Genomic DNA, 26,411 nt, shown 5'->3' with positions numbered 1-26,411 from the left:
GCTCTTCCCAATTTTTAACTAATATCCTCAATCAAAATATAATTGTGAGAATCTGGCTTTAGTACATTTCCTCTGTTGTGAAATCACATGGCTCCCTCCCTCTGTTTTGAACTAAAGTCTTGGAAGATGTTCAGATTCATACGCAATGAAGTGAAAGAGGCTCCATATTGTCTCTTTTTATTCTGGAATATTAGCCTCATGGGTTTTTGCTAATGCAAGTCACATTTATATGATCTACTTTCACAAGCGTATAGCAGTTGCAGACAATATTGCATGAGAGTGAGCCCAGCTAATTAAACCACATTTGATGTATTGCCATCTTCATAACAGACAATGAAATAGCTTGATGACTGCTGTCATCTCAGGGCTCATCAATAGTTGTTGTAATTAATGTAGTTTATAGCACTGTGCACATGTGAGGAGGTCGTCCTGATCAACTTGTTGAGTTCATAATGTTCATAATGGAGAACCATCCCCCTTCACCGTTGTCTGGCAGCGGAGAAAAGACAAGAATACACATGCCCCCCTCGGAGCATATGTTTTATGTTTTGACAACATTGTCTGTCACAGTCACTGATCTTATGCTTGGAATACATCAAAGGTGCTGTCAGACTGCCATGGGAGTCAAAACCCAGACACAAAACAACGTGTACCTCCCAAGTGTTCGCTCTTTTCTTGTTTTTTTTTGTCATGCACAAAGAAACACAGTGTGTCTTCTAAAACTCCATTTTATTATCTTGTTTTGATTCAAAGACACATTAAAAAGGAGAATACAAAAAGTAGTGTAAAAACAGGCTAAAACAAGTGTCACAGAAAAACTCCCAGAATAACTACAGGTACAGACCTATTCATGGCTTCTGTTCAAAGAAAGTAAGAATGGCATTCAGTCCTTCATACTATACAGACACACACACACACACACACACACACACACACACACACACATACGCACGCACACACACGCACACACACATGCACGACCAGATTGTATCCTGCAGTTTATCAATTAATTCTACCTGCAGGAGCAACCGCCTTGCATGTCCCCTAAGTATTTGTCTTTCCACCATCACAGGGCCTCCTCCACTTCCAGATGTCTTAAGGTCCATATTCCCTTCATAACAACCCAGAGCTGTTTCGGTCTCTCTCTCACATTGAGTGCAATCCAGGTTCATCTCCTCCCTTTGAACGTGTTCATGCAGGTGTAACTCCCAGAAAACCTGTGGATTTCTTCAAGTGCAACTTGTGGCATGAAGCTAAAAGAAAGTGCAAAAAAAAAGACCAGGGGTGGAGTGTCAGACATGAGACGAGTATGGGGATAAAAACAAGACAAAACAAAGTGTTACATGAGAACTTGTTTTACCTTTTTAAAATGACAAGGGCATGCATAGTCCAGGGCAGGTAGAGGAAAGCCTTGTCAGCTCTGACTGCATCCACGGTGCTCTGGGCCACTATCTCAGGTTTGAGAGGTGGAAAGAGCTGCGGGAACCTTTAAAAGAAAAGAAAAGTAGTCTTGAGACAAAGTGATGGTCTTTCTGATAAAATCAAGAAAGCATTCATGCTAAAATAATTGATGGCAACAAAGCATTAGCGTTGTACATTCAATATTTTTTAGATTTCCAATTAACAAAACAATGTTGGGGTAATCGTACACCAGTACAAGAACATTCATTCACTTCTTGAAACTTAAAATCATCCAAGGCCTCAACACAGAACCATGGGAACCATGACTGCAAGGGACGCTAGTAATTAGCGGTTTCACCGTTAACTGGCAATACAAGCTTTGACCGACTAATGTTGTCATTTAGAGACAGTAAAAACAAAAATAACGCAAAGGAGCGGCTAGTCACTAAAGTGAGAATAGCTGGTCCACCTCAAAAAGGTCAGCCCACCTTAAGTGGAACTGTGCCGAAGTTGTCGCTAACCTCGGGGATATCCCTTTTCATGGGTTAGCTTGTGGCTAAGACACGAGAACTTGGCTTGTGGCTTCAGGCGCTAAATTCACTGACAAAAGAAACGGTACAACCGCTGCACTGCTACCTTCACAGCTAAAACGTTGCTGCTAACTTCACAAATTAATCGACACAGGGGAGACTTACTGGGAAGCCGGCTGCAAGTGTCCCCGATCGCGCACACAACATCGCGGCAGCTAACTCTCCCCGACAGGTGAACTGGCGACTCAGTCGCCTGATTTTTCCATCTGTAAGCTTTCACATCCTATTAATGCACGTTAGAGACCTGGCTGCTTCTTCCAAGTCTTTGTGCCCACTCGCCTCGAAGGTTTTTAACGGATCGGGGTCACACCTGGATTGCGTCTGCAGCCGTGGCCCTGCTTGACGCTATAGGAAATAAATTGAAATTGTTTCATGCTCACAGTGCAGCTGGCAATGAAAGATTGATTTAACCTGTTTGTGAATGGTTTATTGCAGTTTCACAGCTTGTAGTGCACTTCAAACACAGCAACCTTGCATGTGATCGTCTAACGAAGGTCGGCTATTGGTCAGAAATAAAAATCGAAGTTAGCATTCCAACCCCGCTAGTGTGGCTAAAAATAAAGAAAACCTAGAGACCACCTCCAATTTGGATTACTTATCGCCGCAATCTACTTCTAACTTCTGGCGCCCTTGCTTGGACCACGACCATCTTCAAACTCAGCCTTCATTTTGAGCTCAACTAAACACCTGTCAAGTTTCTCGACTGCTTCTTGCCCCGTTGCGACGCGACCACGGTGACAAAATGTGTGTCTGTCCACAGAAAGACACAAACATAAACACCTGGCAAATCTCTCAAAACCACTTCTGTTGTAGTTCCCGCTACAGTAGGTGTCTCCAGGACCACAAGGTGAAAGCAATACCGCTGTTGCTGCTGCTGGTAATTACGCATAGCCTCTTTAAATACCTGACTCTCATGCCCTGGAACATCTCTGTATTGGTGTGGAAGGGAAGAACGGTGGTGCAGCCAACGCCGGGACAGTCCAGCAGCCCCAGCGTCAGACTCTCCATGAAGGCCAGCGACGAGGCCTTGGAGGTGCAGTAGTCTATGGCCCCAGGGATGGGAGACTGGGACAGGATGGAGTTTATGCATACGACGTGGCCGTGCTGCAGCTCCAGCATCCGCGGCAGGAAGGCTTTTGTAGTCTGTGATGGGGAAAGAAAAGAAAAAAAGGGAGAATGAAGACAAGGTGGAAGGAAGCGTGGTAATAGGAGGTGAAATATATTCAGTGGAGTAAAAAAGAAGAGCAGGCAGGAGAAACATGCCGACAGTGTAACCAGATTAAATTTCCATTTCCATTTAGTTGATAATTGCATTTCTGTCTGCATACGACATCGTCTTTTGATCTCCATTGAAAATAAAAATTCCACGAGTTTCAAAATCCGTCTGATGTTTCAGGGGCTGAGAGGCAATTTGGAAATACCCCACTTAACCCGCCATAATAGCGGTCGTGATTGACAAGTCTGGGGATACCTTCTGTATATAATGCCGTGTTATAATCGAACAAATTACAAGGGAAATGTGCTCTGAGGAATCCCCCTTACTTCTGCGTGCAAACGGCCTCCGCAAGCCTTACCCAGAACTGTCCCATGGTGTTGATGTGTTGGGATTTCAGAAGGGCGTCGTCGTCGCTGTCCATCAGACTTTTGCCGTGCACTACGGCGGCGTTGTTCACCAACATGGTGACATCTCCCACCTTCGATTGAAAGAGCACAACGGGATTAAAAGAGCACCGTCGCGGGTCTTATATAGTCATATATTTTCGGTCTGCCTTCAGGAGATGAGTTGTGCTGCGCCAGAGCTGTCAGAAATATCCCCCACTCTTATTCAGATATTACAGTTGAAGTGTAATCTATACACCAGATGGGAGACCGAGCCGCTCAGAGCCAATACACATACAGAGGAGGCAGAGAAAAATATTCCATGATGTGTTTCACCGCGTGCAAACGACATTTCAAGTAGAAATATCTTCATAAATACTAAGCGGGCGTACCTTTTCTCTGACCACCTTGGCTTGCTTGTATACTTCCTCCCGATTGGCCACATCACACAGGAAGTAGTGGCACTCTGTTCCTGAGAGGGATATCTCTTCTGCTGTTTCTTTGAGGCACTTTTCTGTTCGGCCCCATAGGATCACCTAGCAAAAGAAAATAGAATGGTTGAAGGTTAAGGGATGTTTCTACAGCCACTGATCAACAAGACATTACGTACGTTTTGCACAATTCTTTTGGGCATGGGGACCTAGTGGAACTGTGGCGGATCTTTGAGCAGCAATGCTCCTTTTCATTTAGAGAACAGAAAGGTCATTTTCACTCTGACAAATAGTTTCCGCAGCAAGATTAAAAGCCCGGGGGTAACTGTGGGAATAAATTGTCTCTTCATCCACCCAGGTACTAAATGAAAGCCGGACATTTGAGCAGGGAACACGGGGTTGGACGGAGGTGGGGGACTAGTGATTGGGCAATTAGATCTGTCAGTCTTCGGGGTCAGGGAAAGGTAATGAAATCAGGGGGTGAGCCCTCCTCATCTCTCAAACACAAATTCTCAAAGAGATTACACGGCCTGTTGGGCAGATGAGCCCCGTCATTTCTGGTCAGGGAGCCTGAAAACAATGCGTGTGTGAAGTGCTGAGGACGCCAGTGTGGGATTTGGCTGGTCGCCCGTGACCAAGGTTAATATTTGAGCAAAAAGTCTTGTGGAAAGTGATCTTGTGTATGTGAACGACTGCACACACACACATAGAGAAGAGAATGTGCAATTTGCAAGGGTTCATTATAAATGATTTTGCAGGACTTTTTTTTTCCCCTCGCTCTGACATTATGTTAATTTGAACATCAACTCCCCTTAAATAATTCACCAAATTCCTGTTGACGTTTCTTAAAATGCGGATACTGTAAAGTTCTCGGGGAAATCAAAGATCACACACTGAAATGTGTTCTTTATTCCTTTATCAGATCCGAAGCAATGCGGGTTTGGCTCCCTCTGCGAGCGCCCTTGTTTGAGTTACTTTTGATTGCTTTTTTTCTCTTCTGTTTGCTTCATTTGCAAGCCCATTTGAGTAATCAGTGAAGGCAGACAGGTCTTGATAAATAACTGAAAGCTTTTAATGGGATTTGAGCCTTACAAACAAAGCTGACGGCTCTCATTAAAAGCCAGCACTCAAACTGTGCTCTCCTGTTTAAAATGTTATTTAATTAATTAGGTTTATCACCCGTCACAACACACATGGCCCTCAGAACAAACAAGCGTTGGCCAAATTGTGATTTAGATAGAAACGGTAAGAAAACAAGTTGTTTTTTTGTATTGACCTTGCAGAAGCCCCCCCTTCACTCTCAGTGATGAACGAGTGATAGTTCTGACTGGGAATGCCTGAACAGGACTTAACGTCAACACGCGCTGCAAGTAAAAGTGCTCTAATCGACACATTAATAAGCTTGAAATAAGACCTTGAGAGAGAGAGAGAAAAAGAGTGCAGATGCCACTCACTGCTGGCCGTGGTGCACCTCTCCGTGTCCCCAGTAGCTCCAGCTGGATTACAGTGATACTCTATCTCTCGGGTCTGAATGTATGGGTGGGTATGAACCCTCCTTTTCACACCCATTGTATGGGCCAGCGGAGAGGCAGCCCACAGAGGGGGCAGCAGGAGTTCAGGAGGCAGTCGCCTGCCGTTGTCTAATTACTGCGGAGACAGCAAGGTCAGTTGCGGGGCAATACCCAGCTGGGAGCGGTGTGCTTCCCGCCTCCAGCACAACAACCCCCCCCCCCCCCCCCCCATCCCCTCAACACACAAACCTGTCGCCAGTGCCACGGTTCGGTTCATTCTACTCGCAGTGATCTCTTCATGTGGCGTTTGCGACCACATAAAAATCAATGTTTTTTTCTGAAAAAAGAAATACAAATGAAAACCTTTCTTATCTGCAGTTGTTGTCTTGGTACTTAAAAAAAGACTTAGAAATGGAGCTTTGAAGAAATACGCTGCTTAAGACGTCAACTATTTACTGGCATTGTTCTGAAAGGCCTCTTGTGGCGCTCTGAACTTGGATGGCGTGCTTGAAAATGCTTTGGTCTGGTTTATTGTTTCAGAGCTGCGTTCTGCAACGCTTCCCCGCTAGCAGCACAAAGGACGACCTGGCTCCCCTCCCGAGTCCCCGGCTCTCCATCTCGCCAGAATGTTTCCTCAACGCTGTAGTTGGTCTTCCTCGCACCGTGAAAACACCAATCACAAAGGGGCTCAAACTGGGGTGAGCGCGAGTTCGCAGAGGTTAGCCCTATTCATAATTACCCTCTTATTTCCTTTTAGCATCTCTTTAGGCACGGGAGTAATTGTCATACACATTACCACAGGTGTTGTTTTCAATGCCTTCACACCTAGATAATACCCAACAATGGGGTGCTGAAAAGCATGGTGACATCCTTTGTTGTGCAGCTGCAAAGTAAAGCTTTTAAAACCCACCGGTTTCTCCTTGCTCGTCCCCCAAGGAGACGGCATTGAAAGACGAAGAGAGGCAGTTAGTGTTTCATTGAGCTTTTAGCAATGTTTTCAAGCTGCTTAAATTGCGCCTTAAGAGAACGTCGGAGGTGTGAAGCTTGTGTCACACATGCACGGATAATTACTACCCGCAGCTTTCAGCCGGGGCGGGTCAATGCTTTCTATACCGGGGAAATTACCGCCACGTTCTCCAATGTGTAATGACTCTCGCTATCTGGAGTTGATCAGAAATAGAGCCACTCTGTATTACCACATTACCGCGAAAGGGACACCAGCGGCTCGTCAGGCACTCAGCTGTGTAATGCTCGCCCACTGGATTGGTAGACTGGAAATGACTGGAAAGGACGATGGGAACAGAGGCTGACCCGCAGTGATGGGGAACTGTCTACGTAACCACTGGAGCGTTTCGGGCCCAAGGGACGGCTCCTTGTTAAGGGGGTGAGGGATGGGGAGGAGATGGGAGGGTGCAAGGCTTTGACAAGTGGGGGGGATTCTCTCCAATTGGCAGGGCCGATTAAATTACGTTCAAACTGAATTCCAGTGAGAATATTGATCAGAAACGTGGAGGTTTGCAAACACGGCCTCCAATGAATCAGTGTAACTCAGCAGTGTAATCTGATAACGTGGTTGGACGCGGTCGAGAATCGAACTCCGTACTTTTAAGGATACTAACCGGATTTCGTCCGTACAATTGAATGCCGATTCACATGGAATCGATCGGTGCCAAAAAGCGTACCTGGGAGAGAGATTATGAGCTGTAGCTCACTGTGGAAACTCTTTTCCAAAATTCAATGTGGACAGTGGGTATCGGTCCACACGTGAAGGGTACCCAATCTTTTGGGTACCCTTAACTTTGAAATCCATAGACCGCCCCGTACCAGAATTTCATCGTTAGGCAACAGTTTGAATCCATGTTTACTTCCTGTCAAGTTATGTCACACACAAGTTTTGTCATACACGAGAGCAGGAAAAACATTGGGTCACATGTTTACCTTTACAACCATGAAACTGTTGATTCTATTCTACTTAAGGAGTAATGGAAACACGGGTAAGAGCACTCTCAATTCACCTTCACATCCAGCTGGGGGGAAGAAATGATGAATCATAACTTCAGTCTCAGTTATGTTCATCATATGTCTGACCACTTACCACTGTTATTTGATGACAGGGCATTTCAGTTACTGCACAAGACCTTTTAGACTGATCCAAGATAACGTAATCTATTCCTCTCTAACCCTTTTTGTCAGGTTGTCTTCACTCATTTAGTTTTGCAATGCACTTCACAAAAAAAGGCAAATCGTATCCTCACGCTATGCTTGAAAACAAAACTTAATCTGGCATTTATTAGAAGCCTTTTTTGGTGTTGTGATATGTTGCCAAATTTTACGACCAAAAAAAAAGAGGCAAGAAGCTGTAACAGGGTCAAAGCAGGGCTGTTATTGCGTGTAAGACTTTGAAGCCGTTTCAGCAAGACTTTGTGCAAGTACACTCACACACACACACACACACACACACACACACACACACACACACACACACACACACTCAAAAGTCAAGTCAAAGAATTTAACGCAGCCTACATCTTTGGATAATACACTTCTAGACATGTCAGTCACCCCAGAGTCACACAGACCTTTAGTGGGATGAATGTCAGCCCACCACTGCACTTGATCACGTCACTCTGCCATAAACTGCCCGGACCTGCCCTCTGGTTGACCCAAGCTCTTGCGCAATACTATAACCAAAATTGAGGGCATGTGTCTCCCGGTCCCACCGGGACCAACTGGGCTACTTAGAGGTTATGATCCCCGCGTCCACGGGACAGTGGAACAACAATGCACGTGGGACAGGAGGAGAGGAGAGGAGGAGGAGGAGGGGGCGTTCAGGCTGCGGGATTTTGACAGAAAATGAAGGTCCAGCAGAAGTGTGCCTTACCAAAACAAAACGTGCGTGCAAAAAAATAATAATTTTTAAATAGTTCAACTCGTGCATTTTCGTAGTGAAAGGAGCAATGTGGGGTGCAACAAGTTGCCTCTCACAGCGCGATGAAGTTACCTTTCTGGCCCCTTGCTTGGCAAACTCTTTCGCCAGGTGACGCCCGATGCCTCGTCCCCCGCCGGTGATCAACACCACCTCCCGGGTCAGGTCCTTCCTCCTGCCGGGCAACAGCGAGCACAAGCTGGCCCGGACCACGTAGTAGAGCATTTGCACCGGGAAGAGGCACATACGACACGCGCTCTTCAAATCCATGTCGGAGAAAAGTAGTGCTCGCAGCCGATCAGCGGGGGCTGTGATGTTTACGCTGCGTGTGCACGAACCGATACCCTCACCGACGGCGACTCCTGCAAGTTTATCCGCATGCAAACCCGATCTCGTCCGCAGCCTCAGCCGCTTGTTGCATGAGTAATCCTCGGGGCAGGGAGAAGCACTTAGAAAAAGCACAAGTGTGTGACTTCGAGGAGCTCTGACATGACAGTCGACGCGCATCACGCTCTCGATATGAGTGAGCGATCAGTCATTGCGCCTGTCAGCCACTGGTAGAGGCGCAGCAGCGCACGTCCAAGCGACGCGCCGCCGTGCGCGCTACTGGACCCGCTGGGCTGTGGTGGTGCGTTCCAGTCCCGTCCTGTTCTGCCCCTCTAGATATATATGTATATACATATATGTATGTATGTATGACAGCCTCTGCCCTGGCTCTAGTACTGCCACTACTTACTGAAAGGACACTGGCTGAACCTAAAGGGGAGGCTTATATGGGCATTCATCTTGATTGACATGTTAAGTGGGGATGATTTTTTTTTTTTTGTGTGGGTTGTGTTCTTGCTTCTTCCCCACCACCTCCACGTGCCCTACAGAGTTGGTGCTCAATCTGCCCCCCCCCCCCCCCCCTCTCTCTCCCCCCCCTCCCCCCCTTACCGCTGCGTCCCAGGTGGGTGTCCCGAGCAATCTTGTTTGGGAGAGTTTTCAACTTTATTAACTTAACCTCGTCGCGTGACGTGCCGAATAACAATGATGCTTTCAATCACAGGCTGCACTGGCAGTTAGAAGTCAACAGCAGCAAGACCAACAACCAAGCCATTATTATGCAAGAGTTCCAGATGTGAGAAGTATTTGGTCAAGGGCTTCATATTGAAAGGCTATTAATTAAGTGATACACATCAGCAAACAAACAGTTAATCAGCTAAGCACTAAACAAACACACACACACTTACAAATAAGATAGATAGATATATAGATAGAATAACATATTTGATTTTAACCTTTACATTTGGGCAATCTGGGCTCAAATCCCATAATGACACTTATTGGCCTATAGCATATGTTGATGTGCCCTTGAGCCAGTCACTGATCTCTGCTCTCGGCCTTAATATTCTGATCAGAGAGGTTCCAATACCATTCCTTCCTTCCCCATAGACGTTTCGATACTCAGACTATCACATATTTGCCAATGCTGAGTGCCGAACTGATAACAATGAGATAAAAACTGAATCAAAATATTTCCAGCCTCTGGGTGTGAGATGATTGCTATCAGTGTTGTATGATCTGGCTCGGGCTCATTTATCAGCTCATTTACGCTGAACAGGAACAACAACGGCACATGTCACTCGCTCAGTGTGTCGACTTATACCTGACGCAGCATATTTGAGGCCGTATCCGAGGCGTTTCCGGAACAAGTGTAATTCTGATGCTGACAAACTAATTTGCAGCCTCATAAAACATGTGGACGTGAAGTCGAGGGGATTCACTGAATCAAGCGCTCACATTATGAATTACATCATTTCCGCATATGCCATGCTTTCCATTCAGCATGGCAGGGTTTATCTCAGACTGAGGCAACGCGTTTATTTTTAATTGGACGGTGCACAAGATTCACTGAGTCCCGACATTTGTAGCGGCCTCCTTTTGTGCAAAGCCACATCGGTGAACCCAATTTGTTGTGGTTGGTATTTTTTGACTATATTTTTCTGTGTGTGACAATTTGGTAAAAAAAATAGGTCAGCCGAGTCTCAGAAGCTTTGGCGGGGTGACAGACAGACGGAAAACTGCATGAATACCTCCTAAACTAATCATATGAATTCACAAGCCCCAGACAAGATTCCAGTCTGTGATTTTTGGCCCTGGCACTGTGATTTTTTTTACTGGGTATCGCTGAATGCAGGGCTTTTTTCAGCAACCGGGATGGGTTTTAAGAGCGGCCTCACAATGGTTGCTTTGTGCTGGGCTCAGCTACTTCGGGAAGGCAGGGAGGCTCTCGGGGGCTGCTAAAAACACTCCAAGACAACACCACTCCAGATGCCGTCTTCCTTTCGGAAATTTTTCTGCAGATTTACCAAAAACGTGAATCCAAAGTCAAGTTGCAGTGGAAGCTCTGAGGCATAAAAGTATTTTCAGCTGGAATTGAATGTAAGTGTGTGGATTTGCAAAAACAGGAATACAAATCTAAAGATATGCATCACAGTGGGTGTCAAATGCATTTAGGCTGCTTGCAGAATGCAAAAAAAGAAATGTAAATAGTGTATATTTCAGAAGGGACTGATTATTTATACTCATGCTGTCACTGCCATCTACAGATCAGATGGGAAAGTTCAGATAAGGGTGTTCTCTCATTCAGCCCTCACTGAGAGCATCTTTGAAAATCTTCTTACCTTCGATGTCAGACAATGAAAATGCCACTCTTTGCCAAGTGCAGCTGTAAGCAGCTGAGCTCCTCAACACCAGGGGCAGAAAGAAAAAAAAGCTCAGACCCTCAGATATCTGAAAAAAACCCTTGAATGGATTGAAAGGCAATTTAACAGGTCCTATGGAAATTTGAGCAATTACAAAAGTGCTTTAAAATGCTATGTGAAATATTCCATATTGAGGCAACCCAGTTTCTTTGGGCAACATGTAATTACTTTGACTACACAGCCATAAAAATATGAAGAATATAATTATTTTTCCCTGGGTAACAGCCAGCCAAACGTCATTAAGTGAAACCAAGGTCAAAATGCGCTGCACGCGGATGTGGGAGGAGTGGAAAGAAGGCTGAACGCAGGTAGATAACACATTTACTCCTAATGACTTACCTTCAGCGGAGCAGAGCAGCAACACCATGGACATCGGCACGGCAATTTTAATAATTGGCTTCGCCGCTCTCGTTGCAGCCTTCCTCCTTCTCGTAATTGGAGTTGTGTACTCGGAGTTGACAAATTCAGAGATTCCTCGTGGGGTTGCAAATAGTGGGAAGCTGCACATGGTTCATGGCTTGTTTGTTGGCATCGCAATTGCGGTGAGTATCTCGCAAGCACCTATGTTTGTGCTTATTATTTTATGCCCCCTTCATGTTCTCTGTGTGTTCTAATTAACTTTTTATTATTATTAAATTCACTCATTCCTTAGTGTACTGTAACGGGGTAATGCATCTGCTTGTGCAAGAGAAAAGAAGTAAAAAAAAAGACTCTTTAAGGCCCGTGTCAAAGATGGTTGTCCTTTCTTTGTCCTCCAGCAACTGATAAAGTGTAGATCAGAGACATTTTGAGATAAGAAATCAAGCTGTACAAAGGTGTAAAAGAGGCAAGGTCATGTGTTTCCCTTCTTTGATGTTGTCATAGTAAATATGGTCTCGCAGACAGAATAACTTTCCCTTTGACTTTACCGATCAAGAACACTTTTTGTTGTTGTTTGAAACATTGTCTCCCACTTGTGGTAAGTCTGCGGTTTCTCTCCTCAAAGGGCCGGATCCTTCATCGCCTGAATATCTGTCATCAGGTCAGCTTCATCCGGTGGTTTGTGGCCTGCTTTCTGACTCGCTTAAATCCAGTTCCAGCCGGCCTGCGAGTGAAGAACTTGAAGTTCTCTGATGTCCCAGTGCGACTTTATGAACCCACCACTGTGCGTGAGGGCCTGAGAAGAGGGCTAGTGTATTTCCATGGAGGAGGATGGGTGTTGGGCCATATAGGTAGGCTGTACAAAGATCCCATCATGAAATTACATGACATAAAACATACTCTTTTGAGTGCATTTGAAACTACAATAAGTATTATTTGATCATATAGAGAGATTCATGTATTCATATGATTGAGAAGTTTGACTCGCTGAGGCCGGTGTGTAGTTAAACCTGCTGGTTAGCATGCTAATGCTAATCCGTCCTGCACCACATTACATGCACGTCTTGACGTGACGTCAACACTGCAACCACTTCACATGCAGTTAGAAACAAAATAATTAATAATAATTCTAAAACTAAAATCGTACACTTTGCACCTTTTTAAATAAACTACAAAAAGTGTTGTATTTTCCATCAGCCACGTCGTAATGTGCTCTCTGAATACTCAAACGCAGATGAGTGGAGGTGGAGAGAGAGAAACAGAGGTTGTCATGTTGTGTCTGCCGTGCTTGGTTGCTTCTCATGAAAACTCCCAACACATCTTCTGCTAACTGTGATGCTCTGCTCATCCTGCACAGATTCTGTTGATGAAGTCTGCCGGCACATCGCCAAGGAGTCAGACACCACTGTGCTTTCTGTTGGGTACTTCAACTTTTGAATGCACACACATATCCCCAAACTTGTTCTGTCTGCCAAAAGAGCCAGACTTTGACATATTGCCCCTCCGTCTTCCCTCGCAGGTACCGATTAGCCCCCGAGCACAGGTACCCTGCTCAGCTGGACGACTGCGAGACAGCGCTGTGTCACTTCCTGTCTGTGGCCGAGGCAGAGTTTAGCGTGGACTCTGACAGAGTGGCAGTCGGAGGGGACGGCACCGGGGCCAACCTGGCAGCCGCGCTCTGCCAAAGGCTGGCGAGGACAGAGATCGGACATCTGCCATTCCCCTGCGCTCAGGTCCTCATCTACCCAGCCCTGCAGATGGCGGATTTCAACCTGCCCTCATACCAGCAGAATCATGCCGTGCCCATATTGTTTCGTGGCCGTATGGCGTTCTACTTCCTGCAGTACCTCAGTGGGGACACGTCTTTGTGCCAGGACTTGTTGGAGGGAATCCATGTCCCCACTGAGCTCAAGCCACGCTATAAGGAGTGGCTCTCCCCTTCCAACCTTTCCCCAGAGTTCCTTGTGCGGGCTTACAGTGAGCACCCGACCGCACAGTATAATGCGGAGGTGTATCACGCTATCAAAGCCGGGTTGGAACACGAGGTCTCACCTTTACTGGCGGAGGATGCCGTCCTTCGGAAAACGCCTCCCAGCTTCATCCTCACCTGCGAGTACGACGTCCTGAGGGACGACGGGATTCTTTACAGGAAGCGGCTGCTGGAGCTGGGAAAGGATGTCACCTGGCGCCACGTGTCGGACGGTTCTCACGGCATGATTAACTTTTTCAACCAGGGCTGGCTCACCATCAGCTCGGCGGCGCAGGTTGTGGAGAGTGTCGTCGACTACATGAACACTCTGTGAAGATCGCGATCGTGCCACGTACTTTGTTCTGCTTTTACATTTTGTTTTTACATTTTAATAAAGGAAATGTGCCTCAAGTGAGAGCGTTTCATCCATCATTAAAAGTATATAGTGCCTCGTCTCCTCCCCCACACACACACACGCAAATCAATAAAACAAAAATAAAAAGTAGCCTGCGGACACAAGAGTCTGGAAAACATTTTAACAATGTAGAGTATACTGCTAAAAGGTAAATGTCATGCCCCAGTCTTAAAGACCGTATCTCTTTCTAGCACAGATGTAAGACAGCTCCCATTTTCTTGCAGGATACTCTGCTGCCCTTCCCTTGCAGTGTTTGCTGTATCCATAGCAACAGAGCTCTTATATTTCCCCTCCAACGCCTTCGCCATGATGGGACCCAGTGAAAGCAACCTAGTTACACATGCTGTCTGTTTAACTAGCTAACCATGTTTTAATACTTCATATTTCCCCCCGGTACGGTGCAGTAGGCAAAGCAAAGCATGAACCACACAGGGAAGGTGAAGGATAAATGGGCCCAACCCGGCTGGAGGACAGAGCAGAAGTATTCAAACAAAGTGCTGTCAGGAAACTGGGCCGAAGAAAGACTTCAGGTAGGCATTTTTCTTATTGCCTGTTTCGCTTTAATGCGAGTGTCAAAATAAGATGTTGTGATTTAAGCATACATCTTCAATTGAATGTGAGAACACAGACTATCCAAGCCTTTCTTTTTTTAGTGGCAGCCCGCCAAGGGTTTTGTAGCACCTCGGTTGGTAGTCAAATCTATAGCAACGTGATTAGGCAGCGCCTCAGTTCAGCTACCTCAGCACAGCTTCCTGCTGGGAGAGGCTCGAGCCGGAGACTAATTGCATCGACGTGAGGTCCGGCCACGGGCGGCTGGTTCGGGATCCGAGAGGAGAAATGACTTTAGAAACACTGTACAGCGGTGCCGATCGATTGTGAAGTGTGGGCTTTGCACTGGGATCATTGCTCAATTCCCCGTATACCCCCCACTCACCTTCCTCACTCCTCTTTGTGACGTGTTATTTATTACGTCCAACGTAGTTCACTCGGGAGCCGCGGACCGCCAGCGGCACCAGTGGCGTGGACCGCCGGCCCTACTGGGACTTCCAGCCAGACGTCTCTGAGAGAAGATCTGCCCTGCTGAGAGCTGAGGTCAGCCTTTAAACTGCTCGTTCGCGGCATTAACACCAATCGAATGCCTGTCACGACCCTGCGAGTCAGGGCTTTCTTCTCCAGATCGCGGACCACTTCTGCATAATATTGACGGCCGAGATAAAGGCTTGTGATAAAACTCTTTATGAAAGCAGGTTTCTGGTCGAACTCAGCAGTCGTGCAAAATGTGTAAAATCATCAGTCCTTCCAGCCACTTAAAGGCTAGTTAGAGCAATTTGCCGCTGTCACATGTTGAGCCCCTTGAAGATTAACGTAAAAGAGCAGGTCATGCCCTTTATATCTTAATCCAGTGAAGGCCAATGCATGCAGGCTATGTTGAGACGACTGTGCATTGCCTTCCAGGGGCTCCCATCCAAGCTGCTCTTTGCCCACAATGTTCCACCATCCTCTCGTTACTTGGTCACGCACTATGAGGAGAGCTACGCCCGGCCCTGGCATCCAAGCAGCTCAACATGGCAGCTCGGTTGGTCCAAACGTCCAATTTCTGGTAATTTTCATATGTTATTATCATACATGGCGAATTACTTATCAAAGCATCGCGGCAGCACCCAGCATAGAGCACACAGACTTCAGCGTACTTCATTCTGCATGGTACACAACACATCAGCAGTTGTTCTCATGAATAATTAAATGTGGGGTGGCCCCAAACGCGCTTTATTGTTCCAAATCAGTCACCAGTGTAATTAATGGTTGCAGTAACACGGCCGTTAACTTTCTCTTCTGTGTGCCGTAACAGCTCTTGCAACCAGCTCTGGCCCGCCGCAGTCCACGAAGCGTTTGGAGGAGCAGCAGCCGCTCCTGCCGCCGCTGACTGCGTACAGGTCGGCGTACCAGAGGCACCCGCTCTGCCAGAGCCGCTTCGCCAGGGCTCCACGGGCGCTCTCCAGCCATCTTCACGCGGCCAATCACAACAACAAGGACCTGGATCTGAGGAGCCGCCCGCTGCTACAAGTCCCAGATCATTGTTTGAGTCAACTGCCACACTCGCAACAGGCCTAGAGACAACAAGGTGGCTCATGAATGGCCTCACATGCTGCTTGGTAATTTTCTCTGTCATTTTTTTTCCCTGCTCAAAAATAAACAGAGCAAACCGTGCGGGAAATCAAAAAGGAATTAAAAAAAAGAGACTGCTCTGAATTTACTGTGTATTGATTGTGTGGTGTGTTGCAGTGTTTACATGTATGGATACACATGTGCGTCTGTTTGCGAGACACAGAATGGAAGGGGGGTATAAATTACGTCCGCCCTTCCAGAGGATAATTACATGCAGATTGTCCCCGTCTCTGCACACTTGACGTCTGAAACGCAGAATGAGCTGTTTGCATTACCCTCCGAGGGAAATAAACAAATAAATCAAACAAGTGTCGATGCCACAACTGACCTGGATATGGAGGCAAACCAGAGGCCGTGAGTCATCCCAGGCCACATCTGAAGGGAAGTGTCTTATCTCCTGTTCCATTTGGTGTTTTGTTACAGGGGATCAAAGTGTTTAATTAGGGGAAATCAAAGATGCTCATGTTTGATGGTCAACCATCTGTGCCTCCCCCGCCCGCCTGCTGCCTTCCCCTGCAGCTGAAGGCCTCTGTCTCACCCAGTGTTTGGCTAGCTATAGTCACTCCACTGATGTGACACGCAGGCTGCTGATGCCTCCGCGTCACATGACACCTCGGTGCTGCAGGAAGTCGAGAGCTTAACGTGTCTCACCCAGAGCCCTGTTGAGTTTGCCGTGTGAGCCACATGATGGCGCTATAGCAGCATGTCACTCCCTTCAACCTGTCAGTGTCATTAAAGTCCTCAGCGTTACAGTGAAAAACTTGATGAGTGACGAACTTAGAAATAATTACCCAGTATCATTTTGATGCATATTTCATTCCTAATGTAATTGCTCAACACAAAATAAACTAAAAGTGTTATTGTGTTATGGATTTTCTACCGTTGGTTATAGGTCACACAAATACTGGAATATACATTTGGTTTAATATGCGGTTCATTAATTATGAATTCATATGCAATGAAGGACATCCATTTATTGCGTTGACTTTCATAAAACAGCAGATAACAAAACAAATATATCACTGAACAAAGACTAAAGAATACAACAAATCTTTCTCACTAAAATCCCCAAAAATAACAGCAAGTATTCGCCTTGGAAGAATTTCAAAAGTAGTGACAAATGTTGTAGGAGCCCGCCTATTCATATTGCATGACAAAACCATTTACATCTTGTCATACTTAAAGAGCAACTGTAGATAATTGCATTGTATCCAGGCCGCTGTGTAAGTTATATGTGTGCCCTACAAAGTGGAACACAGTGATAGATAACCACTATTTTGCTCAATCTCTGTAATGTGTTAGAGTTGAATGAGCTCATTTACTCCAAGACTTATTTATGAATTATCTAAAGAGGTTAAGCATCTGGGATGATATAAAACTAACTTAATGGCAGGAGGGAGTGGCAAATCAAAGAAGCAAACAACTTACATGGCAGCTCATCTGTAAATCTAAGCAAACAGTATTTTGGCTCCCATTAGGAGTCTAACACTTTGCATCTCCTGCCAGGGGTCGAGGCAAAAGCAACACACATTTCTTTGTGCAACACCAAAATCGAAGAATTTAAGGAGGAAATAGAAGCTCCGTGGCCTTGTGGAAATAAAAACACGGCGATTACAATTTTGCAGTAACATTTGGGGCTGGGTCGAGCACACAGCAAAACCCACTCAGTCAACAAGAAACTTGACGTAAAGCATGCTCGTGTAGGGATACTCCATCACCGCCTAATCTTATCATTAATGGGAAGCTGAACCCTCCTCACACACTGGTCTGTCGAGGCTTCTTATCAGGGAGTGAGAGGACGAAAGGGAAAAGTTTGCCCTTCGCTGCAGAGAGGACACTCATATTCTCATCTTTGAAACCTGGGGAGATCTCATCAGCCTGGAACCTCAGGGTGAACTGCCGGCTGACACAATAGATCGTGCCGTCCAACATGACACACTGGAAGGCGGGGCAGTGGTGGAGCCGTTTGGAGCTGCACTTGTACCACAGCCGAGCCACCGTGTGGTAGCGGTACACGCTGACGCCCAGCAGCTGGTTCACGTCGAACCGATACAGAAATCTCCCCACGGCGACCATATCTGCAGTTCTGTCTTTGCTGCCGACCAACAGACTCGGCCTCCAGCTGTTGGTTTGGGGGCTGTAGCGCAGCAGCATATATCTAAGCGTGCCCCCGGAGACAAAAAGCTCTCCGCTGCTTACTGTGACGTGATGTGCCACAGCGAACGTATCATTAGGCAGCGGTGCCACGAATGTCCATCTGTCCAATCGCGGGTCGTAGCGTTCCACTGAGGAGAGGCACTCCCCTCCGATGGCGTAGATGTAGCCCTGCAGTGCTGCGAGTTTGCAGCGGGGCCTGGCTTCATTCATGGGACTGATCTCCTTCCAAATGGATGTCAAAGGATTGTAGCAAAACACTCGCTTTGAGGGTGTCATTTCTCTCTCTGTGCTTTGGCAGCCCACTGCCACGAACAAGTAGTTATCCATTGTGCACATGGCACAGGCTTTAGAGATGACCTCCTGTGGGATCGGACAGAGTCTATGCCAGGCGTCTTTGTAGTCATCATAACAGTACACCGCACTGGACGTCCTCCTATGCTCCGTCTCTGCTGTCTGCGCTCCTGTGTTCCTCGCCCAGTCTTGAGGGTCCATGTCTGCCACCATGACAAACCGCCTCCCTCTCATCCTCTGCTTCTGGATCTGTTCCCGCTCACCAGCCATTAGCCGCCCATAAAGGTTGGGGTCCCGGAGCACCTGGAGGTAGTTGTCCGACATGACTCCCAGGGCCGCTTCCTGCACAGAGGTCTGGCCATGTTTCTTGGCCAGACACAGCGTCTCCAAACAGTTACCCAGATCGAGTTTACTATTGAAGCTGTCCAAATCTGTGCCGTCGAGAGTTTTTGCTGGAGGGGGTAAAAATGCTTCTACAGTCTCTACATCTTCCTCCTCTCTCACGTTAAAGCCTTTGCTGTCTGTCGAGTGAGAGATGGACTCATTGCTGGTTGGGGCCACAGAGTGAGTCTTTGGAGTTGAGACTTGTGTATTTAGAGAGGGGATGGAAAGCTCAGACTGCTCTGCTGCAGACAGATAGCTCTCCTTGCGTAGGAGTACAGGCCTTCCAGGGTGCCTCAGATTGAGGCTTCTCTGCAAAGAGGGATCCTCAACACTGCTTTGGGGTAAAACCAGATCACGCATGATGATGGGGCTCAGAGAGGATGGGGATTCTTTGAGGCCGCTGCCACGACTTCCAGACTCCACGGACTGCGACTCAGAGTTCCTCTCGTACTGACCCAGAGCAGTGTTCGAGTCTGTAACCGAGTGAGAGGAAGACTCAACATAGTAATCATATATCTTTCCACGCACAAACTGGTCTCCCTTTCCTTCCAGCACAACGTTCGCATCCTCCACTTTGATCTCTGCCTTGGAGAGGAAGCTGGAGTAGGCCCCCTGGCGCTCCAAGTCCTGCCTTAACTCCCTGCCCACACCCACACTGCCCTCCAGCTTCTGAAAAAAGCATGGGGAGCGGCGCCCTGTTGCACTGGCCATCCCACTCTCAGTTGGATAAGGAAAGTTCAAAGCCGATCCAAATGAAATATTACTGTTGTGAACCTGTGCCTGCTTCTGACAAGAGGGTTTCTCTCCTTTCATGCTGATATCCCGGGTTATATACGACATTCTTAATGCATCTGTGTTCTTTTCAGCTGGGCGTGGAAGATCCTCCGCTGGTGTTTCTTTGGTGTCGACAGACGTCCGGTCACCAATTGCTGGATCTGTCTCTGAGGGTCCAGGTCGCTTGTCCCCATCATCGGCGTCATATTTGTGTGAGCTTCGTAGCGTCGTCTTGCAGTTTTGGCAGGTTGCATTTTCTGGCTCTTTGTTGTCTTCGACGCAGAGCTGAATTTTCTGCTCCTCCCTGGAGCTGTAGAACCTGTATGCCCATGAAACCAGCAGCACCGCAGCCACAGAGAGACTCAGTTTCAACAGCAGCTGCATGTCGAATTGGACTCCCAAAAGCTCTGCAATTGGCATAGCTGCAGCAATGACGACGGTGACGATTGGTTGACTGATCCTATTGAATGTTATTGTCAATGCGTCTCAGTTGACAGGGGCATGCTGTCTGGTTTTCTTTGTAAAGGAGCTGCTGTGATCTGATGACTGCGCCTCTTTGCCAAAGGATCAAGTGTAAAAGGATACCTGGAGAGGTACTATTTGCATCCCTGGCTTTGCAGAGGCGGGGCACTTGTGGCAAGTCAGATGCCAATTCAATAACCAGACACAACATTATGTAAATACCCCATGGAGTAATATTTGGTTATGCTGTTTGCTAACTCACCCACGCTTTTCCCATAACTATCCAAACATCATCTAAGAACTCTGAATACGCGCACATTTGTCGTGGTTATAGCCATGTTGTTGTCACCGCATCTTTTGCTTTGTTTTTTAAGCAAACAGGAGTGGCTCAGGTCATACTTTATGACATGAATTTTGGAAAGCCTGTAAAATCATTACGACAGATATGATATCCTTAACTGGCTGCAACACACGGATATGAACTACATGAGGAAGACATTGTTTGAATAAGGGGTGGGGAGTTATGATAGGTGACATTTATCAAATACTTAATAACCAGGATACATCTGTTTGCACAGCCATGCCACAGATCAAAGGTCCTTTTCTGCGCCAGCGCAGATGCTTGAATGAATCTCTCTGAAGATAAGCTGAAGCTCGCTGTCGAACAACAAAATGGCAGTCACTTGGTATTATAAACACATAGGACCGTAAATAACACAGATAACCGTCTGCGCCAGATTGAAAGAGTGTCTACAGAAGAACCTGACAGCACCATTCATTTCCACATGCTATACTGAGATGCAAACATACATCTCTGTCACATGGGAGCCGCGTCTCACCGCGTCTGTCAGCCTGTCATTTGTTGCTGATAACACACTTGAGCGAGTCTGCGGTCAACAGCAGAATAGTGTTTATTTTAACAGCACTCAGAGGGCGTGTCAGGTGTCTGCGCTGACGCGGGCATTGTTTGGACATCCGATAGCCGGGCCTGCAGACGGCATGAAGGGAACCGGATTCCGTAGGCATGGTTGAGTCCTGAATAATTCACAGATGGGCCAAAGAGCCGGCTTCTTATATACTCGCCATTGCGCCCGGCTCAGGTGAACTATACCGAACACTGCTGTGAAAAACATAAAATAAACATGAGTGTCAGTCATGTGCATTGCTGTGTGGCGCTTTCACCTCTTCCTGCTTGTGCCATCCATGACAGGCGTGCAACATGTGACTGAACAAGAAAAGAAACTTATTTTTTTAACAAAAAAAAAAAAAAAATAAAGCTTAATATTTTGCGACCCATTTCTTGAGTCATTAAATTGCTATGGAATTAAAACAATTTCATAAAAGTGAAATTGCTAAAACTTTAACTGTATGGTTCATCCAACCTTTTCAGAAATAAACATAAGTAGAATTGACTTGTGATGGAACAGAACAACTCTTGTTTTCACATTGCCTTCCCTATAATTAAAGACCATTACTACCAAAGGGAATCATTAAAGGCTTCACATGCATGGCTCGAATATGAAGTGGAAGAATATGGAAGGGCAGATATTTAAAAGGATCAAATGTATTACCAGTTGGATCTTTCTGTTCCCGGAAAGCTTTGAACATTTTTATTTTTATTGTAAGATACAATGAATGTTACATATTATTAACTTGCGGACATTTGTAACACACACACACACACGATGACCTTTTTCTCTTGGCATGATGAAGACAATTTGCACACACTCTAATGCATTCAGAAATGGCGATGGAGAATATTTCTCTCTCTTGAATGCAAAACAAGTGAAACAAAGTGGAGAAAAAGCACAGAAGTGCCTCTTGAATCAAAATTAAAATGACAGCTGAGTTATAATGCTATCCTGTAGGTAGGACACGGATTTGCGCCTTTTGCTTCCCTTGCTGGAAAAGACTTATAATAATTCAAAGCGCATATGACTGACTCTTAATAATGTTTGAGCTATGCAGCTCTCATCTCCAGAATGCAGGAATATGGATTGTACTTTGCCAAGGTGAGGCGATATCCCAAACGGAAAAGTCTACCCTTTCTGTTCCACTAAGCTTTAGAAATCTCCCCTCTTACCTCCCTCCTGGTTTAAAGATTAATCCCTTAATACACGTTGTGTCCTTAGAATGGCTTAAAATGCAATTCTTGGGAGGTCCAAAAAATGCAGGATTATTCCGCATTAAACCAACCTTCACCGTGTGAGAGAGTACACGCTGGAAAGGGTTAACAGCAATGAGCCAGAATCTCCTTTAAAAGCCATGTTGGGTCAGAACAATGAGAAATATCTGAAACAAAGTCATCTTTGGAGCTCGCCGGTCTGTCTCCAGGCAGACTGCCCTTCAAATTTCCGTCATATGTTGAGATTATCATCAAATGAGATTGTAAACAATCCCTGCAATAATCTCGATATGCAGCCGTGAGCAATATTAGATACTGTATATTATACCTGCAACAGGAATCAAAGACGCCTGGAGGATGCACATCTATACTGAACATGTGGAACACAGTGGGGTAAGTAAAGTCAAGGCTGGTAAGTTTTATCATCTCTCCATTTTAATACAGGTGAAATGAAACAAATGCAACAACCCTGTTTACACACGCGGCCTCGAGTAAGCGCCTCCCTGGAATGGCGGCTAAAATGATCCTACTAGTACTGTAGATGTCTGGGTAAGAGTTACGCATTGTACACAATGTAGGTCACTTAAGATAGTATGTCACAAGTGAATAACTGGATTACAGGCCAGTGACAATGAGTTGCAGTGCTGTCAATTGCAACACACCAAAAGGAGAAATAATCTTCAAACGTCACATGCACCACAACCCCAAAACAGCAGACATATGTTAAATTTTTCTTTTTTTTTTTTACTCTGTCCTTGGAGACCTGCTAGATATAAAAAGCCCAAATGAGAAACAGAAAAGCTTTTAAATGTTTCTGTCCTTTCAGCCGAGAATGATCAGAGAACCGTGTTGAATGAAGTACAAACAAAAAGGTGGAGAAGTGTGAACTCCAACTATATCAGCAACCATCCCTCACCATCACCCATATAACCTCTTTAATTATTTTCAATATTTACACTGATGTACACAAAATACACTCAAAAACGAGATTTTTTTTTGTTTTGTTTCTTAATGCATTTAAATCCTCTTGTACATTCCGCGCCATCAGAAAAACAAAATTGAATACTTTTTTATATCAATAAAAAAAGAATGTTCTCTTGGAGCATCTGTGTTTGTTCCCCCGTGGTTTATCAGCTTGTTGCTAATCAGGTGCATCCCAGGACATGGAACAGATGGGTGTGGTTGATATGGTGGCGCATATCCAGCCAGTTTCACTTTTCACATTTCAGTCAACACCAATGACATTTTGACTCAACGAAATAAAATCCAAATGCTTTTTTTTTCTTTTTCCATTTCAACTCATCAGATTTTATTGATCAACAGGCAGACGTGGGACAAGAAACAAAAAGGGTGTAAATGGGCAGGGCTATATAGAGGGGGGGGTGGGGTGGTTATTGTCATGTTCATCACGTTGTTCTTTTGATATCATTATCTTGGTTATTATTTCATTACAAAAAAATAAAACAAAAGAACAGTGGAGCGCCATCCCGAGATGGCGCCGTTTCCTGATCGACTGACGCATGGAGAGCCTGTTGATGACTGGAGAAGGCTTGCAGGGTTTGTGGAAAGTGTGTGCGTGTGTGTGTATTTGTGTGTGTGTTTCTGCGTGTGTGTGTGTGTGCATGTGTGGATGCGGTGTAAGAAGGGCAAGTATGCGTGTGCACGTGTCAGCGTGAGAGTGTCTCCAATGAGAGGTTTCACGTCAGTTCCACTGTCACTGTGAGGACGAGTGCCATCCACGTTAGTCCGAGCATGTCCACGACGCGTGAAGCTCCATCTACAAAGCAAAGAAACAGTCAATGAGACAGACACGCCTTCTTTTCACGCAAATCATATTTCCAATACAGTGTTTTAATACATTAATCCTAAGTTTCATAAGTAGCCCTGTTCAAATACAATGGCAATTTAGTATTGTGAGTGACTTTAGATGTAAACCTGGTATTGTTCGTATCTCTACTGGCCAGCAGGGGGCGACTCCTCCAGTTGCAAATATAAGTCTGATTGTATAGAAGTCTATGAAAAAATTCCCCTACTTTTCACTTCTTTTATTACCTCAGTAAACATTGTAAACACGAGTTCATGATCTCAATAGATAGTTTCAGGTCTTCTTCAACATAGTATGATGTACATTTTCTATTAATTATGGTCCACTTTAGAGCAAAGTAGACGATAAAGCAGGATATGCTTTAGGGATTTGCTTTCAAGCCTACTTTGTGGTTGACAGGGTGCTGCCAGAACCATATACGGCTTCTCTACCGTGGTGTCAATCCTCCGCGGAACAAATGTGGTCAGTTTTGTTAACAACAAAGATGGCGACGGCCATTCAAACCCCAGTCCACAAACCAATGGGTGACTTTACGATCAATGCGTCCACTTCTTATACACTTCTTTTTTACAATGAAATAACACTTTTGGGACATATCAATTGAAGGTTGTTTCTAAAGCCACAGAAACACTCTAGGCGACAATCAAATCAAAATTACATGTATATGCCCATCATACAATTGATCTCCAGTAGCTGTCACTGAGACAGATCTCAGCTTGTCACTTGTTTCGTGGACTTGATGACAGGGATGTCTGAGAGGATAATGATACCAATACAACCTTTCTTTGTATGCAGTGCCTATTGGAAATGTATTCTCTTTGGGGCTCTTTGAAGTACACAATAATAAGAAATCCCATCAACGCCCTATATCAGAAATTGCCTCAAAGGACTTTATAAAATGTAAAGGAAAAATGGCTCCAAAAATAAAATATATACAGTAAGATCCCTCTACCAGAACGAAAAGACACGCAATAGATGTACAGAATAAACCAACATAGTAAAATGATGGACAATCAGTATGACAAAAATATAGATATGGATCGAGGAGAATGTTGACGTCTATAGGGCTATCACAACATCAAGATACCCCCACGTGGCCTTTGGTGCAGTTTCGACAAACACAAAGATGCTCTTTATTTCCCAATATTTGAAGAATCCTTAGATACAAATTCACAGATGTTTTTAATGCTTTGGAGTTGTTGTTCTAATGCCCACAGCAGGGATACTAGATTATAGAGGAGAACAGACAGCAGCTTTATGCTGCTATTGTTTTCTGCAACTCCCTCGTGGACAACTTACATAGAGGACTGTGAAACTGGAGCTGCTGTGGGAGGAAAGTTGTGACTGACTGTGGGTGTGACTCTGCTGATATAACTAACAGTTTGTTCAGATTGTGCCAAGACAAGACACAATGTGGGCCTGACTCACTAGAGTCTGAGTCCGACTCAGTAGAGTTAAATTTAGACCTGGCAATTCAGTAAGTAAAACATTGTTCCCTTATTGAATTATTAATTGGATCGTGAAACAAACGGATCTCATCCTTACTGGTCATATTTTGCTGCTTTGGCAGACGCCACCAGCGTCTTTTTTCCGCAGTATCTTGGAGAAGAAGTTGTAAGCGTAGTAAAGGTTGTAAAATGCGGTTAAGGTTACGTTAAGGCAAGAAAACTCTTTGGTGAGTGTTAGAAAAAACATGATGGTTAGGCTTAAAATACGTATGATTCAATGTCATGTGACATAACCAAATCAGTAAAAAAAATCCCTCAACTTTTTGTTTCACACGGGACACGAACTCCGGTCTGCTGAGTGAAAGTCCTGTCTTTCTTTGACCCACTCACCACCATTCCCTCACAGTCTATATATCAATGTGCGTCTCACACAGGCGCTAAAGGGTCTTATCAAGACACCGAGGTACGCCGCTGGAGCGTGTCTGTATTTGACGCCCTCGGGAGTGAGACCCGGCTGCGTAAACAAATTGGATCGTATGTTTGTCGGGATTGTTTAAATCAATTTTTGATGACTCCGTAATAAACGGAAGTCTCCACAGAACTCTATATAATCTCACATGTCATACACAGCATATTCCACACAGGTCTTACAAAACAAGAAAATAACAACTGGATCTTCTCAGTAAGTACTTCATCTCATTCTGTAATGCGTTCATCCAACCATAAGATCATCGTCTGAGGTCCCCTTCCAGTTTACAATCATAGATACAACTCGCCCAGCCATCTGCTTGCTTTCAGCTTTTGGCTCAGACCTCAGTGCATTTCCGCCA

The 26,411-nt window shown here is 45.5% G+C and overlaps 5 protein-coding genes across 5 annotated transcripts in view; 2 read left to right on the top strand and 3 right to left on the bottom strand.

Annotated features, from left to right (window-relative positions):
- Positions 1-1,168: 1,168 nt before the first annotated feature.
- On the bottom strand, positions 1,169-8,728 carry dhrs3b (dehydrogenase/reductase (SDR family) member 3b; the record flags this gene model as incomplete). The annotated part of the gene is made up of 6 exons (XM_079218262.1): positions 1,169-1,253; positions 1,361-1,486; positions 2,896-3,134; positions 3,566-3,685; positions 3,983-4,126; positions 8,534-8,728. The coding sequence occupies 6 exons, from the start codon at positions 8,726-8,728 to the stop codon at positions 1,169-1,171; spliced, it is 909 nt and encodes a 302-aa protein (XP_079074388.1).
- A 2,842-nt stretch (positions 8,729-11,570) lies between these two features.
- aadacl4 (arylacetamide deacetylase-like 4) lies at positions 11,571-13,868 on the top strand (the record flags this gene model as incomplete). Its single annotated transcript, XM_079218628.1, has 4 exons — positions 11,571-11,747; positions 12,191-12,416; positions 12,923-12,986; positions 13,085-13,868. 4 exons carry the CDS (start codon positions 11,571-11,573, stop codon positions 13,866-13,868), a joined length of 1,251 nt encoding a protein of 416 aa, XP_079074754.1.
- Positions 13,869-14,368: 500 nt separating this feature from the next.
- cfap107 (cilia and flagella associated protein 107) lies at positions 14,369-16,061 on the top strand (the record flags this gene model as incomplete). Its single annotated transcript, XM_079218261.1, has 4 exons — positions 14,369-14,479; positions 14,931-15,041; positions 15,405-15,525; positions 15,799-16,061. 4 exons carry the CDS (start codon positions 14,369-14,371, stop codon positions 16,059-16,061), a joined length of 606 nt encoding a protein of 201 aa, XP_079074387.1.
- A 1,809-nt stretch (positions 16,062-17,870) lies between these two features.
- klhdc7a (kelch domain containing 7A) lies at positions 17,871-20,141 on the bottom strand (the record flags this gene model as incomplete). The annotated part of the gene is made up of 1 exon (XM_079218708.1): positions 17,871-20,141. One exon carries the CDS (start codon positions 20,139-20,141, stop codon positions 17,871-17,873), a length of 2,271 nt encoding a protein of 756 aa, XP_079074834.1.
- Positions 20,142-24,005: 3,864 nt separating this feature from the next.
- igsf21a (immunoglobin superfamily, member 21a) overlaps positions 24,006-26,411 on the bottom strand; it is a gene marked incomplete at both ends in the record, with an annotated part of 166,536 nt that continues 164,130 nt past the window's right edge. The window contains one exon of the mRNA XM_079217800.1: positions 24,006-24,085. Coding sequence (XP_079073926.1) covers positions 24,006-24,085 — 80 coding nt within the window. The remainder of the gene's footprint in view (positions 24,086-26,411) is intronic.

This window comes from Taurulus bubalis (genome assembly GCF_910589615.1).
Source record: "Taurulus bubalis genome assembly, chromosome: 5".
Lineage (NCBI taxonomy): Eukaryota > Metazoa > Chordata > Actinopteri > Perciformes > Cottidae > Taurulus > Taurulus bubalis.
Note: the sequence above shows the minus strand (reverse complement) of the source record. Positions and strands in the feature narration are given on the sequence as shown.